Source organism: Apis mellifera, linkage group LG11 (genome assembly GCF_003254395.2).
Source record: "Apis mellifera strain DH4 linkage group LG11, Amel_HAv3.1, whole genome shotgun sequence".
Lineage (NCBI taxonomy): Eukaryota > Metazoa > Arthropoda > Insecta > Hymenoptera > Apidae > Apis > Apis mellifera.
The window spans coordinates 1530476-1550525 of NC_037648.1; the positions used below are offsets into that span (position 1 = coordinate 1530476).

General features: G+C 39.6%; 1 protein-coding gene across 8 annotated transcripts in view; it reads right to left on the bottom strand.

Annotated features, from left to right (window-relative positions):
• The window catches only part of LOC410299 (ankyrin repeat domain-containing protein SOWAHB), a 178032-nt gene that overhangs the window by 9460 nt on the left and 148522 nt on the right, over nucleotides 1–20050 (bottom strand). For all 8 annotated transcript variants that reach the window (XR_001704917.2, XR_408105.3, XM_006558935.3 and 5 more), the window contains 3 exons: nucleotides 8745–8843; nucleotides 8625–8630; nucleotides 566–638 (listed from right to left, as the gene is read on the bottom strand). Coding sequence is in view for 6 of the 8 variants with exons in the window: in XM_006558935.3 (XP_006558998.1) it covers nucleotides 566–638; nucleotides 8625–8630; nucleotides 8745–8843 (178 nt within the window). In the remaining 2 variants the exon portion in view is untranslated. The remainder of the gene's footprint in view (nucleotides 1–565; nucleotides 639–8624; nucleotides 8631–8744; nucleotides 8844–20050) is intronic.

The window sequence follows — 20050 nt, forward strand, 5'->3', positions numbered from 1 at the left end:
TTTCGATTTCAATATCTGAAATAATTCTTTTTCTTTTAAAGGTTATGCATCGTGATAATTTTCATTCCCAATCGTTTATTGTCAAATTCTTTCCATAATTCGTTTATATCAGAATCCATCGATCCAGATTGGTCTTTATTTTTATTCTTTTTATTATCTTTCTTTCTTATCGATTCCACTTTCGAACACAACTTTTGGTTCGATTTATTGTTAAATAGTTATTTGTTTTTTCTTAATCATTGTTATTTCATTTCTAGTTATAATTGATCTGTATAAATTAATCTGTATAAATTTGACTCGTCAAATTGACAGGATTTTAAAAATAGGTATACAAATTATCTAAAAAATATAAGAAAATGTAAGTGTTTCAGAGAAAACGAATATACATTTGCAGTTTAGAATTTTTGAGCGTCAATTTGACGGGTAAATCTAGTGTTAAATAAGGAACAGTGGATGTGAAATATATATATATATTTTTTCAAAAATATATGACACTTTTTACTTGGAGTCTTATAAATGGAAAAACGATTTGACGATCCTTTTTCACTCAATTTGTTTCACTCACCGTACACTTGGACCAACAAGTTGAAGATATTCTCATGATCGAACTGCATCGCGATATGTAACGGCGTGTACCCCTGGAAAATTGGAATAACGGGGATTAAACGAGCCCAGCAAAGATTTTCCGTAAGATTTTTCTTCTTTCTTTTCTTTTCCGTAAACGTACGGATCCACGTAACGAGGATCGAATCCTTGAATAAACAGCTCCGCGGGAAAAAAAATGAATCCGTTCCGTAATCGATGGCTTATCGCCTTCCCGTTCCCTCTGGGATGAAGGAAAGAGCGAAGACGTTGGTGGAAGAAGGAAGGGAGAGGAAAGGAAAATGGAAAATCCGACGGTGAAGGGAATACAATGAGGAATTAATGACATCTTATTATGAATATCACTCGGCAGCGTGCGAATCCCCCAACAATATTATCTTGCTCGGCTTTCCCGTGCACGAGATTGAAACGACTCGCGTGGATAGATTGGCGCACGCATGAATTATCTCTCGAGATCCCTCCCTCCTGATTCTCAGCAAATTCGCTTATTATACAATTATTATACATCTTTTCTTAAGCGTGGAATTTATTTATTTATTTTTTTTAATTTAAAAATAGTAAAGAAAAAAGTGGAATATTTTATTTTTCTGCTTGGAAAGTTTTGTATAGGTGATTCTAGGGGAAACTTTAGAATGAAGCAAGTAATTATTAAGAACGAAGGAATAACTAATCGATGAATCAAGTAATCTCGAGAAAGTGTAAAACTGTGTTGTAAGAAGACTTTTTTTCTCTAGGAGAATAATCAAGATTCTAGGGGAAACTAGGATGGAGAAGTAATTAATACTAATTAATTAAAGTAATTAATATTAAAATAACAAAGGATGAATATAATTAAACGATGAATCGAATAATCTCGAGAAAATGTAAAATTGTTTTATAAGACTTTTTTTTCTAGAAAATGTGAATAATCAAGATTCTAGGGGAAACTAGGACGAAGCAAGTAATTAATCCTTATATTAATAATCAAAGAATAAATGTAACTAATCAATGAATCAAATAATCTCGAGAAAATGTAAAACTGTGTTGTAAGAAGACTTTTTTTCTCTAGAAGAATAATCAAGATTCTAGGGGAAACTAGGATGGAGAAGTAATTAATATTAATAATCAAAGGATGAATATAATTAAACGATGAATCGAATAATCTCGAGAAAATGTAAAATTATATTATAAGACTTTTTTTCTAGAAAATGTGAATAATCAAAATTCTAGGGAAAACTAGGACGAAGCAAGTAATTAATCCTTATATTAATAATCAAGGAATGAGTGTAACTAATCAAATAATTTCGAGAAAATGTAAAACTGTATTATAAGACTTCTTTTCTAAAAGATATGAACAATCAAGATTCTAGGAGAAACTAGGAATTAATCCTTGTATCAGTAACCGAGAAACGAATAAGTAACTAGGATGAATTAAATTTCTCCTTTCCTTGTAATTAAATCCTCGTAGAACCTTAATCTATCTCAATACGATCTATCCAGATGAAATGAAGATAAGAAAAAAAAAAAAAAAGAGATAAGAATCGCATCGCTCACATTTACACTCTTAACAACGCAGGAACATCTTTTTTTCGCGCCTCCTTTTGTGTCATTGAACATTGAACGCGACATTGAAGAGGAGAAAAAAAAAAAGAAAAAAGAAGAAAGAAGAAAGAGTGGACTGGCCGTGAAATGGCGCGGAATCGATGTTACGCGAAATCGCGGTGGAGAGGCCGTTATCTGGCAATTAGTATCTGGTAGAGGACGGCATGTGAGAGAGAAAAAGAGAGAGAGAGGATCGCTTTTCCTGCGGCTGCCAACCATTTTCGATCGTCCCGTTCGGTTTCACTCAAAGAGATATCAACAATACGCGATCGATGCATCGAGTAACGCGATAATAAATTAATAATTCAGCAGCCTCTTAAGATTTCGATCTTTTGAATAATTTAACAACGTGGCCCAGAAATATGACGATAAGAAGCGCTGAGGAAAACTATAAGGAATGATTACGAAAGCCTCGAGGTTAAGGTTTCTGATTTATCCGAGCATTTCTTGGAAAATCAAAAAATTTTTTCATTTATATAGCAAGAAAAGGTTTTCAACGAATTTGACGAATTTAATTAGCGCCGGACACTATTGCTATTTCATTACTATTTCTTCGATCGTTCATTCTTACTTTTTTTTTTAAAAAGATACGAATAATCAAGATTCTAGGGGAAACTAGGACGAAGCAGATAACTTTTATACGAAAATTCCAATTTATTATTCGCCGCGCGTCAATCGTGGTGGCCTTGAAATAACGTATGCAAACTCGGCAGCGCACGAGAAAGCGAGCACGTAGCCGTCCACGATGCCCGGCCTCGATAAGTGCGACAAATTGCGCGTAATTGTGTGCGTGCATCGGTCATTATCCGATCCCCGCCCGCCGATCGATCCTTTTCATCCACGCTCCTCATCCAGATAATTCCTTAAAATAAAATTCAAACTGCCGCCCGTCGTCTCGTCCAATCTCTGGACAGATTTACAGAGGACGGATTTTAATACCATTCGTCCCCCCCTTTGGTTAAAACGGTTAAAGCAAATTGTTGAAAATGTTCGCTCCATGTAAATGACTGGACACGACTGGTTTCCCGATCGAAAAAAAAGAAGAGCCTTTAAGAGCCTACATAATAATATTCGACAAATCTGTCTTATATTTTTTCCACAATATTTCTATAATAAATCTTTTATAATTTTTTTCAGATTCAGACAAAAATTATCTTTTCCTCTCCATCAATAATGTTACTCCTTCGATAAAACGGTGGTGACAAATGTTATGAAAACCGCGGTATCATAGGCGGTGCGCCGTTATCGAAACGAGGTGCGCCCTGAAAGGAGGGAAAAAGAGAAAGAAGGGTTCTCTCGAAGCTCGAAAGAGAGGGACAGAGAGAGGGTTGGTTTCGTTCGAAAGGGTGGCTCTAATTTATCTCGCTTTAAAGTCCCCCCCGTAGTGGCACGCGTAGAAGGGGAGGGAGAGGGGGATAGGAATAGGGAAATGGGGTTGCTCTTTGCCGGAGAGTCACCCTTTCTCGACTCCAATAGCGCGCGACACGTGTGCCCTCGCGACAAGTGGCGCGACACACGCACGCTCTCCCTCTCTCTCTCTCTCTTTCCTTCCTTCCTTCTTTTCCATATTTCGTCCTTCCACTCTCTCATCCCCTCCCCCCCTTTATACTTTCGACGATATTTTAAAGTAGCATTGTAGCCCCGACACGACGAGAGAGGAGTCACGAGGAGAGACAATATCGCGCAGTCACCACCCCCTTCTTCTTTCTCACCACCCCACCTTCTTCTTCTTCTTTTTTCTACTCCTCTGACCCGCTCTCTCTCTCGTCTCGTCTCGTCTCGTCTCTCCTTTCCTGGGAGCGGGATTTTTTTACCCCCCTCTTCCTCTTCCTCTCGGGAGTTTTGGCGAGAGAGGGAGGGAGGGAGGGGGTGGAGAGAGTTTGGGAAACGGGACAGCTGCCGGCCACCAATATCGCACACGCGTATATCACCCGTTGAGGATTTTCCATTTTAATATTTTTCCTACATTCGAGCCGCCTTTACGACGAGTTTAAATCATAACGGGGAGGGGGAAGAGGCGCCCCGCGAGGCCGAGGTTCTCCGACATTTTGTATGTTTCGACAGCCCTTGGATATTGGCTCTTATAAGAATGTGGATTCTATTCTTTTTTTTTTTTGTGAGAGAGATATATGTTGCTTCCACTGGTATTCGTGATTTTTTTTTTTTTTTTTGAGAAGCGATTCAGTCACGAATGATTCGATAAGTATTTTTATTATAGGGTGAGAATGATTTGTATTTGTAAATTTTCTTTCTTCTTCTTCTTTGTTTGATAAATAATATTAGTTGTTTTATAAACTTTTGTCTTTGGTTCATTAATTAATTATTGTGAAAAAAGGATATTAGGTCGCGATTGAATGCGTTTGAGATGGATCATTTTCAACGATAATAAAATCAAAAACAGTTTGCTTCAGGTTCCTTTGAATCTTGCTTACACAGTAATAAATGTACAAATGTCAAAAATAAAGAGTATTATATATTGGTCCAATTTTTGAATTAAATTAAACGTATATATAATAGATCACCCGGTATACTTTTCACGAGAATAAACGAAGAATATATTCAAGAAACATTCTGCTTCGGATTAAAAACTCTAGTTACACAATAATAAATGTATAAGCGTCGAATAAACGCAGAATACTATATTCTTTCCAATTAAATTAAATGTGATTGAAATGAATCACCTGGTATACTTTCCAGTATATTACGATAGTCAATGTGAAAATATCAAGTAAACTGAGAATACTATATTGTTCTAACTAGTTTCTGAATTAAATTCTGAATTAAAGGCGATTGAAATGAGTCACCCGGTATAATTTCCACAAAAATAAACGAAAAATATATCAAAAACATCCTGCTTTCAATTCTAAATCTTAGTTATACAATAATAAACGTACAAGTATCGAATAAACGAAGAATATAATATCGTTTGAAATGGATCACCCAGTATACTCTAATTATACTGCATTCGTTTGAAATGAATCACCCAGTACAATTATTCTTAATAATAAACGTATCGAATAAACGAATAAAAGAATACTATACTCCTCCAAATGGGCCACCCAGTATATTTTCCATTCTAGTTATACTGCATTCGTTTGAAATGGATCATCCAATATAATTATTCGCAATAATAAACGTACAAGTATCGAATAAACAAAGATTTATATACTTTTTTCAGCTTCTAAATTAAATTAACTGCGATTGAAATGGGTTACCCAGTATATTTTTCATCCTAATTACGCATTCGTGAAATGAATCACCCAATATAATTATTCGTAATAATAAACGTATAAGTATCGAATAAACGAAGAATACTGTAACGTTTGAAATGGATCACCCAATATATTTTCCATTCTAATTATATTGCATTCATTTGAAATGAATTGAAATATAATTATTCGCAATAATAAACGTATAAATATTGAATAAACAAAGATTTCTATACTTATTTCAGCTTCTAAATTAAATTAACTGCGATTGAAATGGGTCATCCAGTATATTTTCCACCCTAATTACGCTGCATTCGTTTGAAATCACCCAATATAATTATATTCTTAATAATAAACGTACAACTATCGAATAAATGAAGAATACTATATCGTTTGAAATGGATCACCCGGTATACTTTTCATCCTAATTACACTGCATTCATTTGAAATCACCCAGTATAATTATTCTTAATAATAAACGAAGAATACTATACTCCTCTTAATAATAAATGAAAAATACTATACTTCTCCAAATGGATCACCCGGTATACTTTCCTAATTACCCTAATTCGTTTGAAATCACTCAATATAATTATTCTTAATAACAAACGTAATAAATATGAAACAAACTGCACTGCTCCAGTGTTCTGAATCAAATTGAACGGGATGGAAATGGATCACCCGGTATACCGGCGAGGGATACCGCCGGTGTCTCGAGGGTCCGGCTGTGGGATCGGCATTGTCGTTGGATGTCGTACGCCCGGCAAGGATGCAGGCGCCACACGGGCGGCTTACGGGGCCCCCGTGGGGAACGGGGCACCGTTTTTTGCGGGGATTAAATGCGAGCCGATGCCGCGATAAGCCGTAGAAAACTACGCTGGAAGCGGTACCGGTGACAGATTACGCTCGTGACTACGGATCGGCCACGTACACGGCGACATCTTGCGTTCGACATCTTGGACCGATTTCATACGATTTGTCTATCTTACTCGAACCAATAATAATTCCATAAATCGTCTTGAGAAACGCTTGAGAAACGCGTTTTGGAATGCAACTCCTTCCTTTTCTTTCTCTTTTCTTTAACGATCGGAGGAGGTTAGGTAGCATGACTTTTCTTGTACGAGAAATAACACGAGGAAACGAAACAAAATCTTTTGAATTAAACTTTTTAAAATTTTCTAAAACCGAAGAAAACTTTGTTTTGCATTAAATAAATCGATATATATATATATACCTGAAATTATCTTTCCCCAACTTTCGAATTAAACTTTTGATTTTAATTAAATTCTTAACAATCTCGAAAAATCTCCCTTCTCGAATTCGCGACGAACGAGCAGTTGCACTTGTGGCTCGATCTTCCAAAAATGAAAAAGAAAAGGAGAAAAAAAAAAAACTCGGTTTTGTTGCCGCGTAAAAAACAGACGCAATCCTCCGGATTCGAAACGGTTGGGATAAGGCAAGGATCGGATATTACACGGGTTGAAATTACGCGGGGCGAAAGGAAGGAGCGGCGCGAAGGAAGGTGCCGCAGTTTTTCCTCCTCTTTTTTTTTTCATTTGGCGGGGAAGCGTTAAAGCGGTCGAGGGGCGGGGGGGAGAGGGAGGGGGGAGGGATAAGCCGCAGAAAACTACGGCGAGAGTGGTGGCTGTGACAGATTACGCCGTGCCGCAGCGATTCACCGTCTGCCGGATAAAAGGAGGGGGGGGGGGAAGGGAGGGAAAAAAGAGAGGTGGCCGGATAGAGAGGATCCATTCCGGAGTGGATTAGCCCCGGGGCCGACCGTTGTTGGTACCTAACACGTATACACGCGTATTTATTAAATCGAGCACTAATCCCCGAAAACAGAGAGTCTGGCGTATTTCGGTGGACATGGGAGACGTTTTAAAAGAATCGAACGACGATTTCTTTTTTCACACGAACGTATATATATATATATATTCTTCTTTTTCTTTCTTTAACATTTCTCTATTTATTTTAATTACACATTGATCTTAACTGTTCCAAATAATCTAATAAATAACCTACAATCGTATCTTCTTTTCCTTTGTTTCAATATTTCTTCCCATTTCTCTCCAACTTGTCGACAATCTTACTACTACTTACTTCAAGTAATATTTATTATTCCTAAAAATTTTTTCCTCTTTTTCTCCTCCTCCAATATATATATATATATATATATATATATATATATTCTTCTTTTTCTTTCTTTAACATTTCTCTATTTATTTTAATTACACATTGATCTTAACTGTTCCAAATAATCTAATAAATAACCTACAATCGTATCTTCTTTTCCTTTGTTTCAATATTTCTTCCCATTTCTCTCCAACTTGTCGACAATCTTACTACTACTTACTTCAAGTAATATTTATTATTCCTAAAAATTTTTTCCTCTTTTTCTCCTCCTCCAATATATATATATATATATATATATATATATATATATTCTTCTTTTTCTTTCTTTAACATTTCTCTATTTATTTTAATTACACATTGATCTTAACTGTTCCAAATAATCTAATAAATAACCTACAATCGTATCTTCTTTTCCTTTGTTTCAATATTTCTTCCCATTTCTCTCCAACTTGTCGACAATCCTTACTTCAAGTAATATTTATTATTCCTAAAAATTTTTTCCTCTTTTTCTCCTCCTCTCAATTCGTTCCAATTATTCAACGTTAGAAGCGCTCGATCCTATCGTCCCATTTCCCCCCACCACTCGTCAATGCCCAACCGAGGAGGAGTGGGGGAACGTGGTGTGCTGCGGTAGTTCAACGAGCGTTTGTCGCGAGCCGCTAACGAGCAACCTCTCCCTCTCCGCCTCGCCCCCGCTCCTCCTACTCTTTTCTATCCAACCGTCTTCCCACCGCGAAGAGGGCGCTCCAGCTTATATAAGTCTTATAAAGAGCAAAGCGGCGGACCACACACATCCGATCCTATCTCGCGAGTGGCCGCCTCTCTCGGTGCGTTGCGCCATTCCCTCCCGAATGCGACCCGCACGAATCTATCTCTCTCTCTCTCTCCCGATCGAACTTTCAGAGATAGATAGATATCAGCGATTTATTCATTTACTCTTCCTTTTTATCGATATCTCCTCTTCTCTCTCTCTTTTTTCTTTACTCGTATTTAGAGTAATGTTTAATCAGAAGGAGTGTACTCGATTGGGAAGGATCTGATCCTTGCTACGTGTTTCGATGCAAATTGTTTATATCTTTATTAGGTTATACTTACCCCGTTCTGAAGAAGGCAGATTGGCACGTACAGGACACGGTAGCCGATGGAAGAAAATGTTTAATTTAATTTGTAAGAAGAGAGTAAGTGGAAAATAAAGGAATATTTTCGTTCGCTTACCGAAGTTTCATTGACGCTCTTGATGTAATCCTTGTAGGTGCCGGCGATCAGCTTGACGATATTCTCGTCGCCGTGCTTGGCCGCCCAGTGCAACGCCGTCTGCAACACCGTCAACAACGTGAAACAACAAACAAGACGATAAATCTCTCGATCTCGACGATCCCTCCTCCTTGTCCCCTCCCCCGAGGGAATTATCCCTCCGAAATAAAAGCCGATTATAAGTCGATTCGGAGGGAAAGTAAAAATATTTCGACGAGCGGGGCGAATATTTGGGAAAAATGGCGGCCCGCTTGTAGACACGACGCGAGCAGCTGTAACGTATTTTCGGCCAGCGGTGAAATATTCGCGAATTAAGCGACGGGTGGATGAATGGCGACACCACTCGAGCTTGGGGAGGAGGGGGGAGGGAGAGGACACTTTGAGAGCAGTCGATCATCGAAATCTAAGAGGAGGAGGTGTTACTTTTACGAATTAGGAGAGAAATTTTGATGAATTTTGGAAAAGAAGAAGCGTGGAAGAATTAAGTAAATAAGATGATTCGACACTAGCACCACGTGACTATTAACTACTGCTACATTTTTTCAAGTATTTATCGATGATACTTTTTTTATGTTTTTCTTATTCATTCTTCAAGTCACACTGATTCAATGAAAGAACAGGATATTTTAGAAATTATTATGAATCAGATCTTTCAGAATTGAGAAGGAATGATGGATTCTTGGCTTTGATTCAGACGATGTTGCTCGTCAAGTTTGAAGAATTAGAAAAATCAAAAAACTCGTTCTCGTCAGAAACTTTAATCCTCATTTTTATTAACTCTGAAGTAGAAAGAAGACACGTTACATGGATCAAAAAGAAGCACTTGCAACCTTCCTACTATACACTTCTCCAATATATAAAACTCATATTGCATTCAATCAACGAATTCGAAGGAAAGAGAGAGAGGGAAAACAACAATTTCCGCAACATTTTAATTTAAATCGCACGAGAGATGGAAATAACCAACGAGGTATAAAAAAAAAAAAAAAAAAAAAAAAATGTTAAATAGCCGCGTTCTTTTAAATCCAAAACAGCAGCACGCGCCGAGAGTCCGCGCGCGCGATCCTCCGCTTAAACGTTGAGTTATATCCGGTCTGGCTTGCTTTGACATCGAGAGTTCGTTCAAATAGCCCCGGCTATTTCCATATACCGGGTTATCCCCGACCCGGCTGGATTATTTCGAGCATATACGTTATTATTCTTTGCAAGTTAGCCGTGACGGCTCGTAAATTTAATGGCCGCGGGCAGGTCTCGCAAAAACGCGCGGACACGCGCGCGCCATTCGTCCGTCCGCGCGTTAAATGTCGGTGTCGCGTGGAACCGCGTCGTATCACGACGACAGAGAGCGGCGTTGTCGATGCCCGGCTACACGCGCGCCCCCCTCCCCCCTCCTCCTCCCCCCAGCCACCCACGTTTCGTTAAACGTGTACGCGAAAATGGATTATTTCCCGGATAATCGCAGCCGCAGGCTGATTTTTCGTATATAAACATGCGTGTTACAATGTTTCGGTTACTGGAGCATCAGGTGTTTTGGAGAATTTTGGAGAATTTTGGAGAATGAAATATAGGTTAAGGTTGAATTGAACGATAAGATGCTCAGATGTCTCACAGAAGAATCATTTTTTAAATTAAAGTAAGTCTCGTAAATATTTTGGAGAATTTTGGAGAATGAAATATAGGTTAAGGTTTATCGAACGATAAGATGCTCAGATATTTCATAGAAGAATCATTTTTTAAATTAAAGTAAGTCTCGTAAGTACTTTTGATATTTTTCTATCATTATATCGAATTTCCTTCGATTTATAAAAATCTATTACACGTAGTCGAGAGTCTCGCAATTTTTTTGAATCGCATTTCCGTGATCCAACGATCTGCTACGTTTCACCTTCCCATTCCCAGAAAGAAAAGCCAACCGCAAGAAAGCGGATGGGAAAAGGGAAGTCAAAAAAAAAAAGAAAAAAAAAGAAGGAAAAACGAGATGTCCGTTGGCATAACATCCAGGAAGAAGCAGGATTATTCCTGGTTGTAGGGTTGTCCGCTAAGAGAGAAATATAGTATCCGCGTCGGGGGGATATAAGCAGCCGGCATGTATTTTAATTCCATAAAGTCCGCGTCCCGGGGGTGGATTAAAAATAGTGTCCAGGTCTCGAGATTCGCGCTGGGCCGTCACGGAAGGTCGGACTCCACCTGATCCACGAGGGAGAGAGAGAGAGACAGCGAGAGACAGAGAGTGCCCTCTACCTCGGCGGACGGACCTCGTCTGCGCCGGTAGCGGTAGAGAGACAACTACTTGCAGGCCACCTCATTAGCGGCGGAAAAACTCATCCTAACGAGGCCACGTTACCTAATGACGCGCGCGCCATCTCTTTCGTGTATGCCTATTTACCCGTTGGTACGTGTGCGTGTACATGTGGCCACGTGTGGGGTGCACCTTGTGCGCCCACTGGCCCTGTACAGCGAGCAAATTAACGAGCGGACGCACCGTCGAGGATATACGACCTCCTGCTTGATATTAGAGGCACGTGGCGCCAATACCGTTGCTCAACCTGCGCTGATCGAAATTCGAGATCGTTAAACGGTCGATAAAGCAGGGATTACGATACGGTTACTATTTGATCCGTGTTGAAAAAAAGTATTTATGTTATTTTTTTTCTTCTTCTTCTTTACATCGAGATACGGTTTCGTTCGTAATAAAATTATATAAGCGATGATTTATTTGGAGAGGGAGCAGCACGGTCGAGATTATGATCTACCGTGGATTATTACGCGAACAGTTCGCAATAGCGGGTTACACAGAGGAGGGTACAAGAGCTGGGCGGACGGAACAACACGGTGACATAGGTATATACAACGGGATGCAGATTCGAGGAAGAAGGCGCGATGAATCTCGTTTACGCGCGGCACAAAGGAACGTGGCGAATGCTGCTAATCAAGATTAGGATCGGACGCAGCGGCCGCGCTTGATCACTCTCGTGTTCGCGGAGGCGAGGAGGAGGGAGGAGGAAGCAAGAATCCGGTGGTGAAATTACACGGGGAGAAGGGAGAAAATGAATTTTTACGGTAGCCAGCCGACTACCCTCTGAGAGAGGTAGGGTCATCTCCTCCACGCCACGTTATAACGTGGTTGCAGCAACCCGTCTACTTGCACTGCCTGGCTAACGAAGTTTTATGAAGCGCGATAGCTACGCCATCCCGTCGACTTTGGCGCTCCTTAATTTGTGAACGCTGCGCGCGCATACACCGCGCGTCGGCCGACAACCGCGATATATCTTTGCCTCCTAGTCGTCGTATTCTTTAATATCTATCTCCGTACGTTCGTCACGCGTGAGAAAATGCTCGATATCTTTTTTTCTTTTTTTTTTTTAATTCCATTAATTCCATTACGCACGCTTTTGTCCTATAATTTTGAAATTACACGAATATTGAGATTTCGTTAAGTAAGATAATCGATTCACTATTTACAAATTAATATTACGAAGAAATGGAAATATTTTATATACAAATTCCATGCTAATGCGTCGAGGTTCAAGCGACCACGATCCGTGTGAAAATAACAACCGTGTCCTTTCGTTCTTTCGTTGGGAACGACGCTATCAAAAATATTCCAATAAAAACTCAGCACAACAAAACCTCTTCTTGCTCCCGCAACCAAGGTCACCTTATACGCGCGAAACTATGTACAAACCGTGGTGTGTGTATGTATACACAGTTGTCTCTTCCTTCTCCGTGGATACTGATTAAGCCAGCCGGGAGGAGACTCGGCGAGGAGAAGGAGGAGAAGGAGGAGGAGGGAGGAGGGGGGAGGAGAAGGTCCTCTCGCCAGCAACAACGGCAGCCAGCTACCGCGGCCTCTGATGTATGCGAGCGATACAGATATCTCGTGGAAGGAATTTGCGTTGAATTAGCGTATAATCGGCGGGCCGATCTGCTCATACGGAATCCCGTTTACACGTGTCCCGAGAGCTGTATTCTCTGCGCGAACACAATATTTAGTGGCCGTCTCCTCTCCCTTTCGGCTCCCGTGGGACCCTACCGCTGGTATGCCCGGATCCTCCGTTCGTCCAAATTTTTGCACCTGGGGAGGGGGGAGGGGAGGCAGGCAGGGAAATCTTCACGGCAAGCTGATTAAAAGCGCCACTATCGCGCCGCGATCTGCCATTCCATATTAAGACTTGGCGATATTTGAAACCAGGGGGAGGGGATTTTTTCTTTTTTTTTTCAACTTTGAACATTAATCGATATGATGGAGGATTTTCCAATCCAAGAAGATATTATTTATCTTTCTCAATCCAAAAATTCCTATTTCCCTTCGCTTATATATATATATCCATTCCCTTTCAAGATCCTCGAGAAGAAATATCGCGATGGCGGCCGATCAAGATACAAATTGACGCATCTGTGCGGGGACTCGTTCTCTAACAGGCTGGCTCCGCGAATAATCGGAGACGTCTTTGTTTCCCCGGAATCTTTGGAGGAACCGAGACCTCGCTCCCCTTAACTCGCTCGCTCATCTCGACGTGGAAGCCGGTTCCCCCCTCCCTCTTTCTCTCTCTCTCTCTTTCTCTGTTGTTCGCAACTCTCGTGGCCGTTCGCGGTGGGTCGTGGAGATCGTTTGTGGCGATTCGATCTCTCGAAAGTCGATTCCGGGAAATCGGCGGAGGGGGGGGGGAGGACGCTGGGCGCGTGTCTTCCGACGGAGGGCGGAGGGGGGAGGGGAGAAGGAAGGAAGAGGAGAGAGGAGAGGTGGAAGGAGTCTCCGGTCACGTGTACGGCGTCGAGAGATGTCAGATCTGTCAGGCGCGTGCTCGATGGCGCGTGTCCTCGCCTGTTGATCAGCTCGAGCTCTGTTGCTCGACGCTGCCAAGATTCTCGAGAGATTCCAGTCTTAGTATCCCGTCTCTTCTAGTCGAAACGGGATTATTGAATATTCGATAATTGGGGAAGTATAAAATGAAGGATTTTTTTTCAGATTCATAACTAAAAAAAAAAAAACAAAAAGAGATTGAGATAATATTTCTATCTTTTCCGTAAAAATCACGAAAGGAAAGAAGAAGGGAAGAATACGTAATCGAAAGAGAAATCATTCTTGTTCCGGCGATTAATCGCCGCCGTATATTTCGGCGGGGAGATGGAAGAAGAACGGGACGGCGATACATATTTCTTTCTCGCGGCGCGGTGCTCGTTACACGGCCGAGCACGGTTGTTGCCTCCATCGCGGGGCCACTCTCGCGTTGAACGTCCGGGCAAGAGTGTTTTATTCCCCGCAATTGCGTCAAGGAGGTGTGTTGCCCCTTTAAAGAAGGGAAAAAAAGGAGAGGAGGGAAAAGTTTCGCGGCAAGGATGCACAGGATGCAGGAGGAGGAGGTAGGTGTCATTAGCATAGCGCGGAACAGCCGTGCTTTATGATTTATCCGGCCCCTTCTCGTTAACGCCGCTCTTCTTTTCCCTTCGTAATTCCAGTTGCACGCCGAGTAAACACGCAGGATCCATGGAACGGAAAAAAAATTCGATACATCCGATAATAATCTTCTTCCTCCTTCATATTTCGCGCCAATTTTTCAAAATTTCTCATTGAAAATAGACGTCCTCGATTCTATCACAAAATCCTTCGTAAAGCGAAATCTGAAAACTCTCGAGATCGAAAAATTTCTCTAAAGATTTCCATTTTAAATGAATCTAGAAAGGAAAATTTCTCGTCGAAGCGGTCCGTGCGTTTCTAAGATAAAATCGATAAAAACTAAATACTCCATAATTTCCCCCCAAGATATTGAATCGCTTAGCTCGTTTCGCAACCTGGCCACTTTTGACCAGCCGTCACAATGTTATCCGGCCTCCATCGAGCCTGCGAATTTCAATCCGACTCGAGATATCGAAACACCTATTACTCGCAGAAATAATAAGAAGCAAACGGATCGTGGAAATCACTCGGGGGGGGCATCCGGTCAAACGAGCTGTGACGAGGGAGATTTTTATCCCTCGTCCCGAGCTCTTTAATTCCATCGTCGATCGCCGGCCGAGATACGAGAACACCCTCCCCCTCGTCCATTATTCTCGCCACGAACAATTATCGAACCTTATCCCGGTTTATACAACGCGTGGAGAAATGGAAAATGATATGATTTTTGACGTAAATTTCTATTCCGTTTTACTACGAGAGGAGAGGATGTCGTGGAGCATCTTCCCACGATCGCACGTGTGCAACATAGCACACCGAGATCATCGACGCTCGTCGAAGCGAATCGGGCGTTTTCCAGTAAATGGACGCCGGTTGATGGCGATGCCTTGTCGCGTCGCGGATCGGCGAAGCCACCTGCCGCACAATTTCTCCCTTGTCTCTCTAATCCTCCTCCTTCCTTTCTTCTCCCTCGTTTCGAACTCGAACAATTTAATTTTGTCGTAGCTTATTCGTGATAATTGAATAAGAGTTACGTATATATATAAGCAAGTGTGATTAATGTATGATAGGTATCCGTCTATCGATACGCTGGCAAGCGGCCCGAAACTCTTGGGCGAGCGTGGAGGATAGATTTGCCTGGGTGTCTGGTGGTTTACGTGGATCACGTGGCGCGTATCTGGCCACCTCCTGAAGCGGAGTTTAAACGATTAACGCGGGCGGTTCGCCGCGAATAATCGATGTCCCTCCCCGCTTTCCCTCCTTCGCTGCCCTCGGGCAAAGTTCTCGGAATCCGGGCGCGGTATTTCACGGGGGATTACGCGGCTCGCGCGTTTTCGTTCGATCGGCAACCACCTCCGCCCTCTCCTCCCCTTCGCCGTTCCCTTTCGAATTATCGCGCGCTCCCGTTGTGTAAGTTTCTCTCCTCTTTTATTTATTTATTTATTGTATTTTTTTTTAAGGTTTTTTTTAAGTGGGACGTGATAATCGACAAAGTGGGGTAAGTTTAAAATGATGATTTTGTTTGTTGTTTTTTTTTGTTGATTGCGATGGAATTTCTTCTTCGTCCTGATAATTGACAAAGTGATAAGTTTAAGTTTAAAATGGATTTTATTTTTTTGTCGGTGGAGTTTTTCTTCTTCACTCTTTCTTTCCTCCATTTTCTTTTTTTTATGAGTTGTTTGTTTGTTTGTTTGTAAGAGTTTTTTTCTTCACTTTCTTTTCTCCATGTTTTTTTTAATTTTGTTGTACCTTATTAGTGATAATTGACAAAGTGATTTCGTTCTCCTAAGTTTAAGTTTAAAATGGATTTTAGTTTTTTTTTGTTGATTGCGATTTCTTCTTCGTCATCTCTTCTCCATCTTTTTTTAAATCTTTTCTTGCTAGTGATAATTGAAGTTTAAAATGGATTTTATTTTTTTGTCGGTGAAATTTTTTTTCCTCACTTTTTCTTTCTTCCATTTTTTTTTTTTTTTTTTTTTTTTTTTTTTTAAGTTCTTTGTAGGAGTTTTTTCCTCACTTTCACTTTTCTCCAATTTTTTTTTCTTTTAATTCTTTGTAGGTTTGTGATAATTGATAAAGTGACAAGTTTAAAATGGGTTTTATCTTTTTTTGTTGATTATGATGAAATTTTTTCCTCACACTTTCTTCTCCATTATTTTTAAAATGGATTTTATTTTTTTATCGTTGAAGTTTTTTTTCCTCACACTCGCTTTTCTCCATTTTTTCTTTTTTTAAGTTCTTTATAGGAGTTTTTCCTCACTCTCCCTTTTCTCCAAATTTTTTTTTTTTTTTTTTTTTGATTCTTTGTAGGTTATTCGTGATAATTGACAAAGTTTAAAATGGTTTTTATCTTTTTTTATTGATTGTGATGGAGTTTTTTCCTCATATTCTCTTCTCCATCTTTTTTTAAAATGGATTTTATTTTTCTATGATGTGATGTTGATTGTGATGGACTTTTTTTCTCACTTTCCTCCATTTTCTTTTAACTTTAATTTTTATAAATTATAAATTGTAATTTAATTGTAAATTGACAAAGATGATAAGTTCAAAATTTTATTTGTTATCTCGATTTGTCCCATCCCATGGATTCTTTAACAAGACTTTGGTATTGATGGGCTGGAAAAATTTTTAAGAGCCAACTATAATAACACGAAGCTTTGTACAGCTTATATAAATAGATAACAGGGAGCGTTTTGTTGCAAGTTGAAGTTTGGCACCGTTGTTATCGCGAAAGTTGGACTTCTTTTCCTTTTTTGCTTCGGCCTTTTTCAAACCAAGTCGCTTTGTCTCGCTTTTCATCGACCAAGCGTCTGCCCGACGACAGATAAACCTGCCACCGATCTGATCGGTTATCAACCGATGGAAATAACCGATACAGACCTGTGCACTCCCATTGTTCCACCAAACCTTTTCCATACATATATATATATATACATACAAGCCTTCAAAGAGATTGATTATGAATAATATCGTGATCACAACAGTTAATGCCACAGTTTTCCTCTCCCATCTTTCATCAAATTTGAATATATTCTTGGACAATTTTCCATCATCCAAAGTTCCATCATCCATGCTCTTAAATTTCAAATTAAATGAAATAAAGAGAGGAAATATTTTCTTCGATTCTTATTCACGGGGAGTCGATACAATCTTGCACAATTTTTTTTTGGACTTTCCATCGTCCAAAGTTCCATCATCCATGCTCTTAAATTTCAAAGGAAGAAATATTCTTCTTCTTGTTCATGAGGAGTCGATATGACACTTTTATCAATTTCGATTCGAATATATTTTTGGACAATTTTCCATCATCAATGCTCTTAAATTTCAAATTAAACGAAATAAAAAGGGGAGGAAATATTCTTGTTCGAAAATAATTCTTGTTCATGGAGATACGACACTTTTATCAATTTCGATTCGAATATATTCTTGCACAATTTTTTTTTAGATTTTCCATCGTCCAAAGTTTCATAGTTTTCTCTCCTATCTTCTTCCCATCTTTCATCAAATTTCATCAAATATATTCTTGGACAATTTTTCCATCGTCCAAAGTTCCATCATCCATGCTCTTAAATCTCAAATTAAACGAAATAAAAAGGGAAGGAAATATTCTTCTTTAATTCTTGTTTACAGGGAGTCGATACGACGCAATTTCAATTCGAATATATTCTTGCACAATTTTTTTTTTGGATTTTCTATCGTCCAAAATTTCACAGTTTCCTCTCCTATCTTCTTCCCATCTTTCATCAAATTCGAATATATTCTTGGACAATTTTCTATTGTCCAAACTTCCACAGTGTCCTCTCCTATCTTCTTTCCATTCTTCATCAAATTCGAATATATTTTTGGACAATTTTTCCATCGTCCAAAGTTCCATCATCCATGCTCTCAGATTTCAAATGAGGAAATACTCTTGTTCGAAAACGATTCTTGTTCACGAGGAGTTGATACGACACTTTTATCAATTTCGATTCGAATATAAAAATATTCTTGCACAATTTTTTTCACTTTTTCAGAATTGTTTGTCAAAATACATTCATACATTCATTATCCCCTTTTTGGACTTTCCATCGTCCAAAATTCCACAATTTCCTCTCCTATCTTCTTCCCATCTTTCATCAAATTTCATCAAATATATTCTTGGACAATTTTTCCATCGTCCAAAGTTCCATCATCCATGCTCTTAAATTTCAAAGGAAATATTCTTTTGAAAACAATTCTTGTTCGCTGGCAATGATACAATACGACACTTTTATCAAATTCGAATATATTCTTGGACAATTTTCCATCGTCCATCCTCTTTCCATCCTCAGTTCCATCATCCATGCTCTTAAATTTCAAAGAAAATACTCTTCTTCGATTCTTGTTCATAGGGAGTCGATACGACACTTTTATCAATTTTGAATATATTCTTGGACAATTTTCCATCGTTCCAAAATTCCATCATCCATGCTCTTAAATTTCAAAGGTGGAAATACTTTTCTTCGAAAACGATTCTTATTCGCAGGGAGCCGATACAATACTTTTATCAATTATTTCGATTCGAATATATTCTTGCACAATTTTTCATCGTCCAAAGTTTTCTCTCCCCATCCTTCATCAAATTCGAACATATTCTCGGACAATTTTCTATCGTCCAAAGTTCCATCATCCATGCTCTTAAATTTCAAAGGAGGAAATATTCTTCTTCTTGTTCGCTAGCAGTGATATGATACGATACTTTTATCATTTTCGATTCGAATATATTCTTGGACAATTTTTCACCATCCAAAGTTCCATCATCCATGCTCTTAAATTTCAAATTAAATGAAACAAAAAGGGGAGGAAATACTTTTGTTCGAAAACGATTCTTATTCATGGGGAGTCGATACGATACTTTTATCAATTTCGATTCGAATATATTCTTGCACAATTTTTTTTTGGATTTTCCATCGTCCAAAGTTTCATATTTTCCTCTCCTATCTTCTTCCCATCTTTCATCAAATTTCATCAAATATATTCTTGGATAATTTTTCCATCGTCCAAAGTTCCATCATCAATGCTCTTAAATTTCAAAGGAGGAAATATTCTTCTTCTTGTTCGCTGGCAATGACACAATACGACACTTTTATCAATTCGAACATATGATCAATGATCAATGAAATCTCTCAGATTTCAAATTAAACAAAAAGGGGGGGAGGAAATACCGTTGTTCGCGGGGAGCGGATACGACACGATTAATAACACCGTCATCGTGGATCATTCGGATCACTTCCTGGACGACACTTGGACAAGGCCTGGACAAGCGTGGTCCGACACAACGCCCTCCCTCCCTCCCTCCCTCCTGTATCCGGCTAATTTCCAACATTTGCATGCCGATACAAGGATAGGGAGCGGTTTCAGTTTCGCCACGGCGATCCAATCATGTAAATCGGGGGGTGGGGTGGCGTTATTAGTGGCGGCGATCGAACTCCTCCTGGACAGGAGGACAGGAGGGAGGGAGAGAGAGAGAGAGGAAGAGCGTCCAACTAATCCAGGGTTTACCTAATCGCCTGCACCCCTCCTCCAAGTGCGCTCGTTCGCAAAGCGGCTTACTCTTGCAACCGACCCGACCCTCTTCTGGGGGATGCCCGAGAAGAGTTCTTGATTCTTAGTCTTTGTCGAATCTTTTCTCTTTCTTTTGTTGTTTTGTTCCTTGGTAAAATTTAAGGTTTAATTTTTATTCTTCGGGGTGGATGGGATGTAGGATGATTTTTTTTTTTTGATTCTTAAGTTGTTTTCGAGTTTTCTTTTTTTTTTTATGTTTCGTTGAATGATTGATTGGTTTTCGAAGATTTTCGAGTAATTTTTATTCTTCAGAATTGGGCCGATTTTCTTCGATTCGTTTGGGTATTTT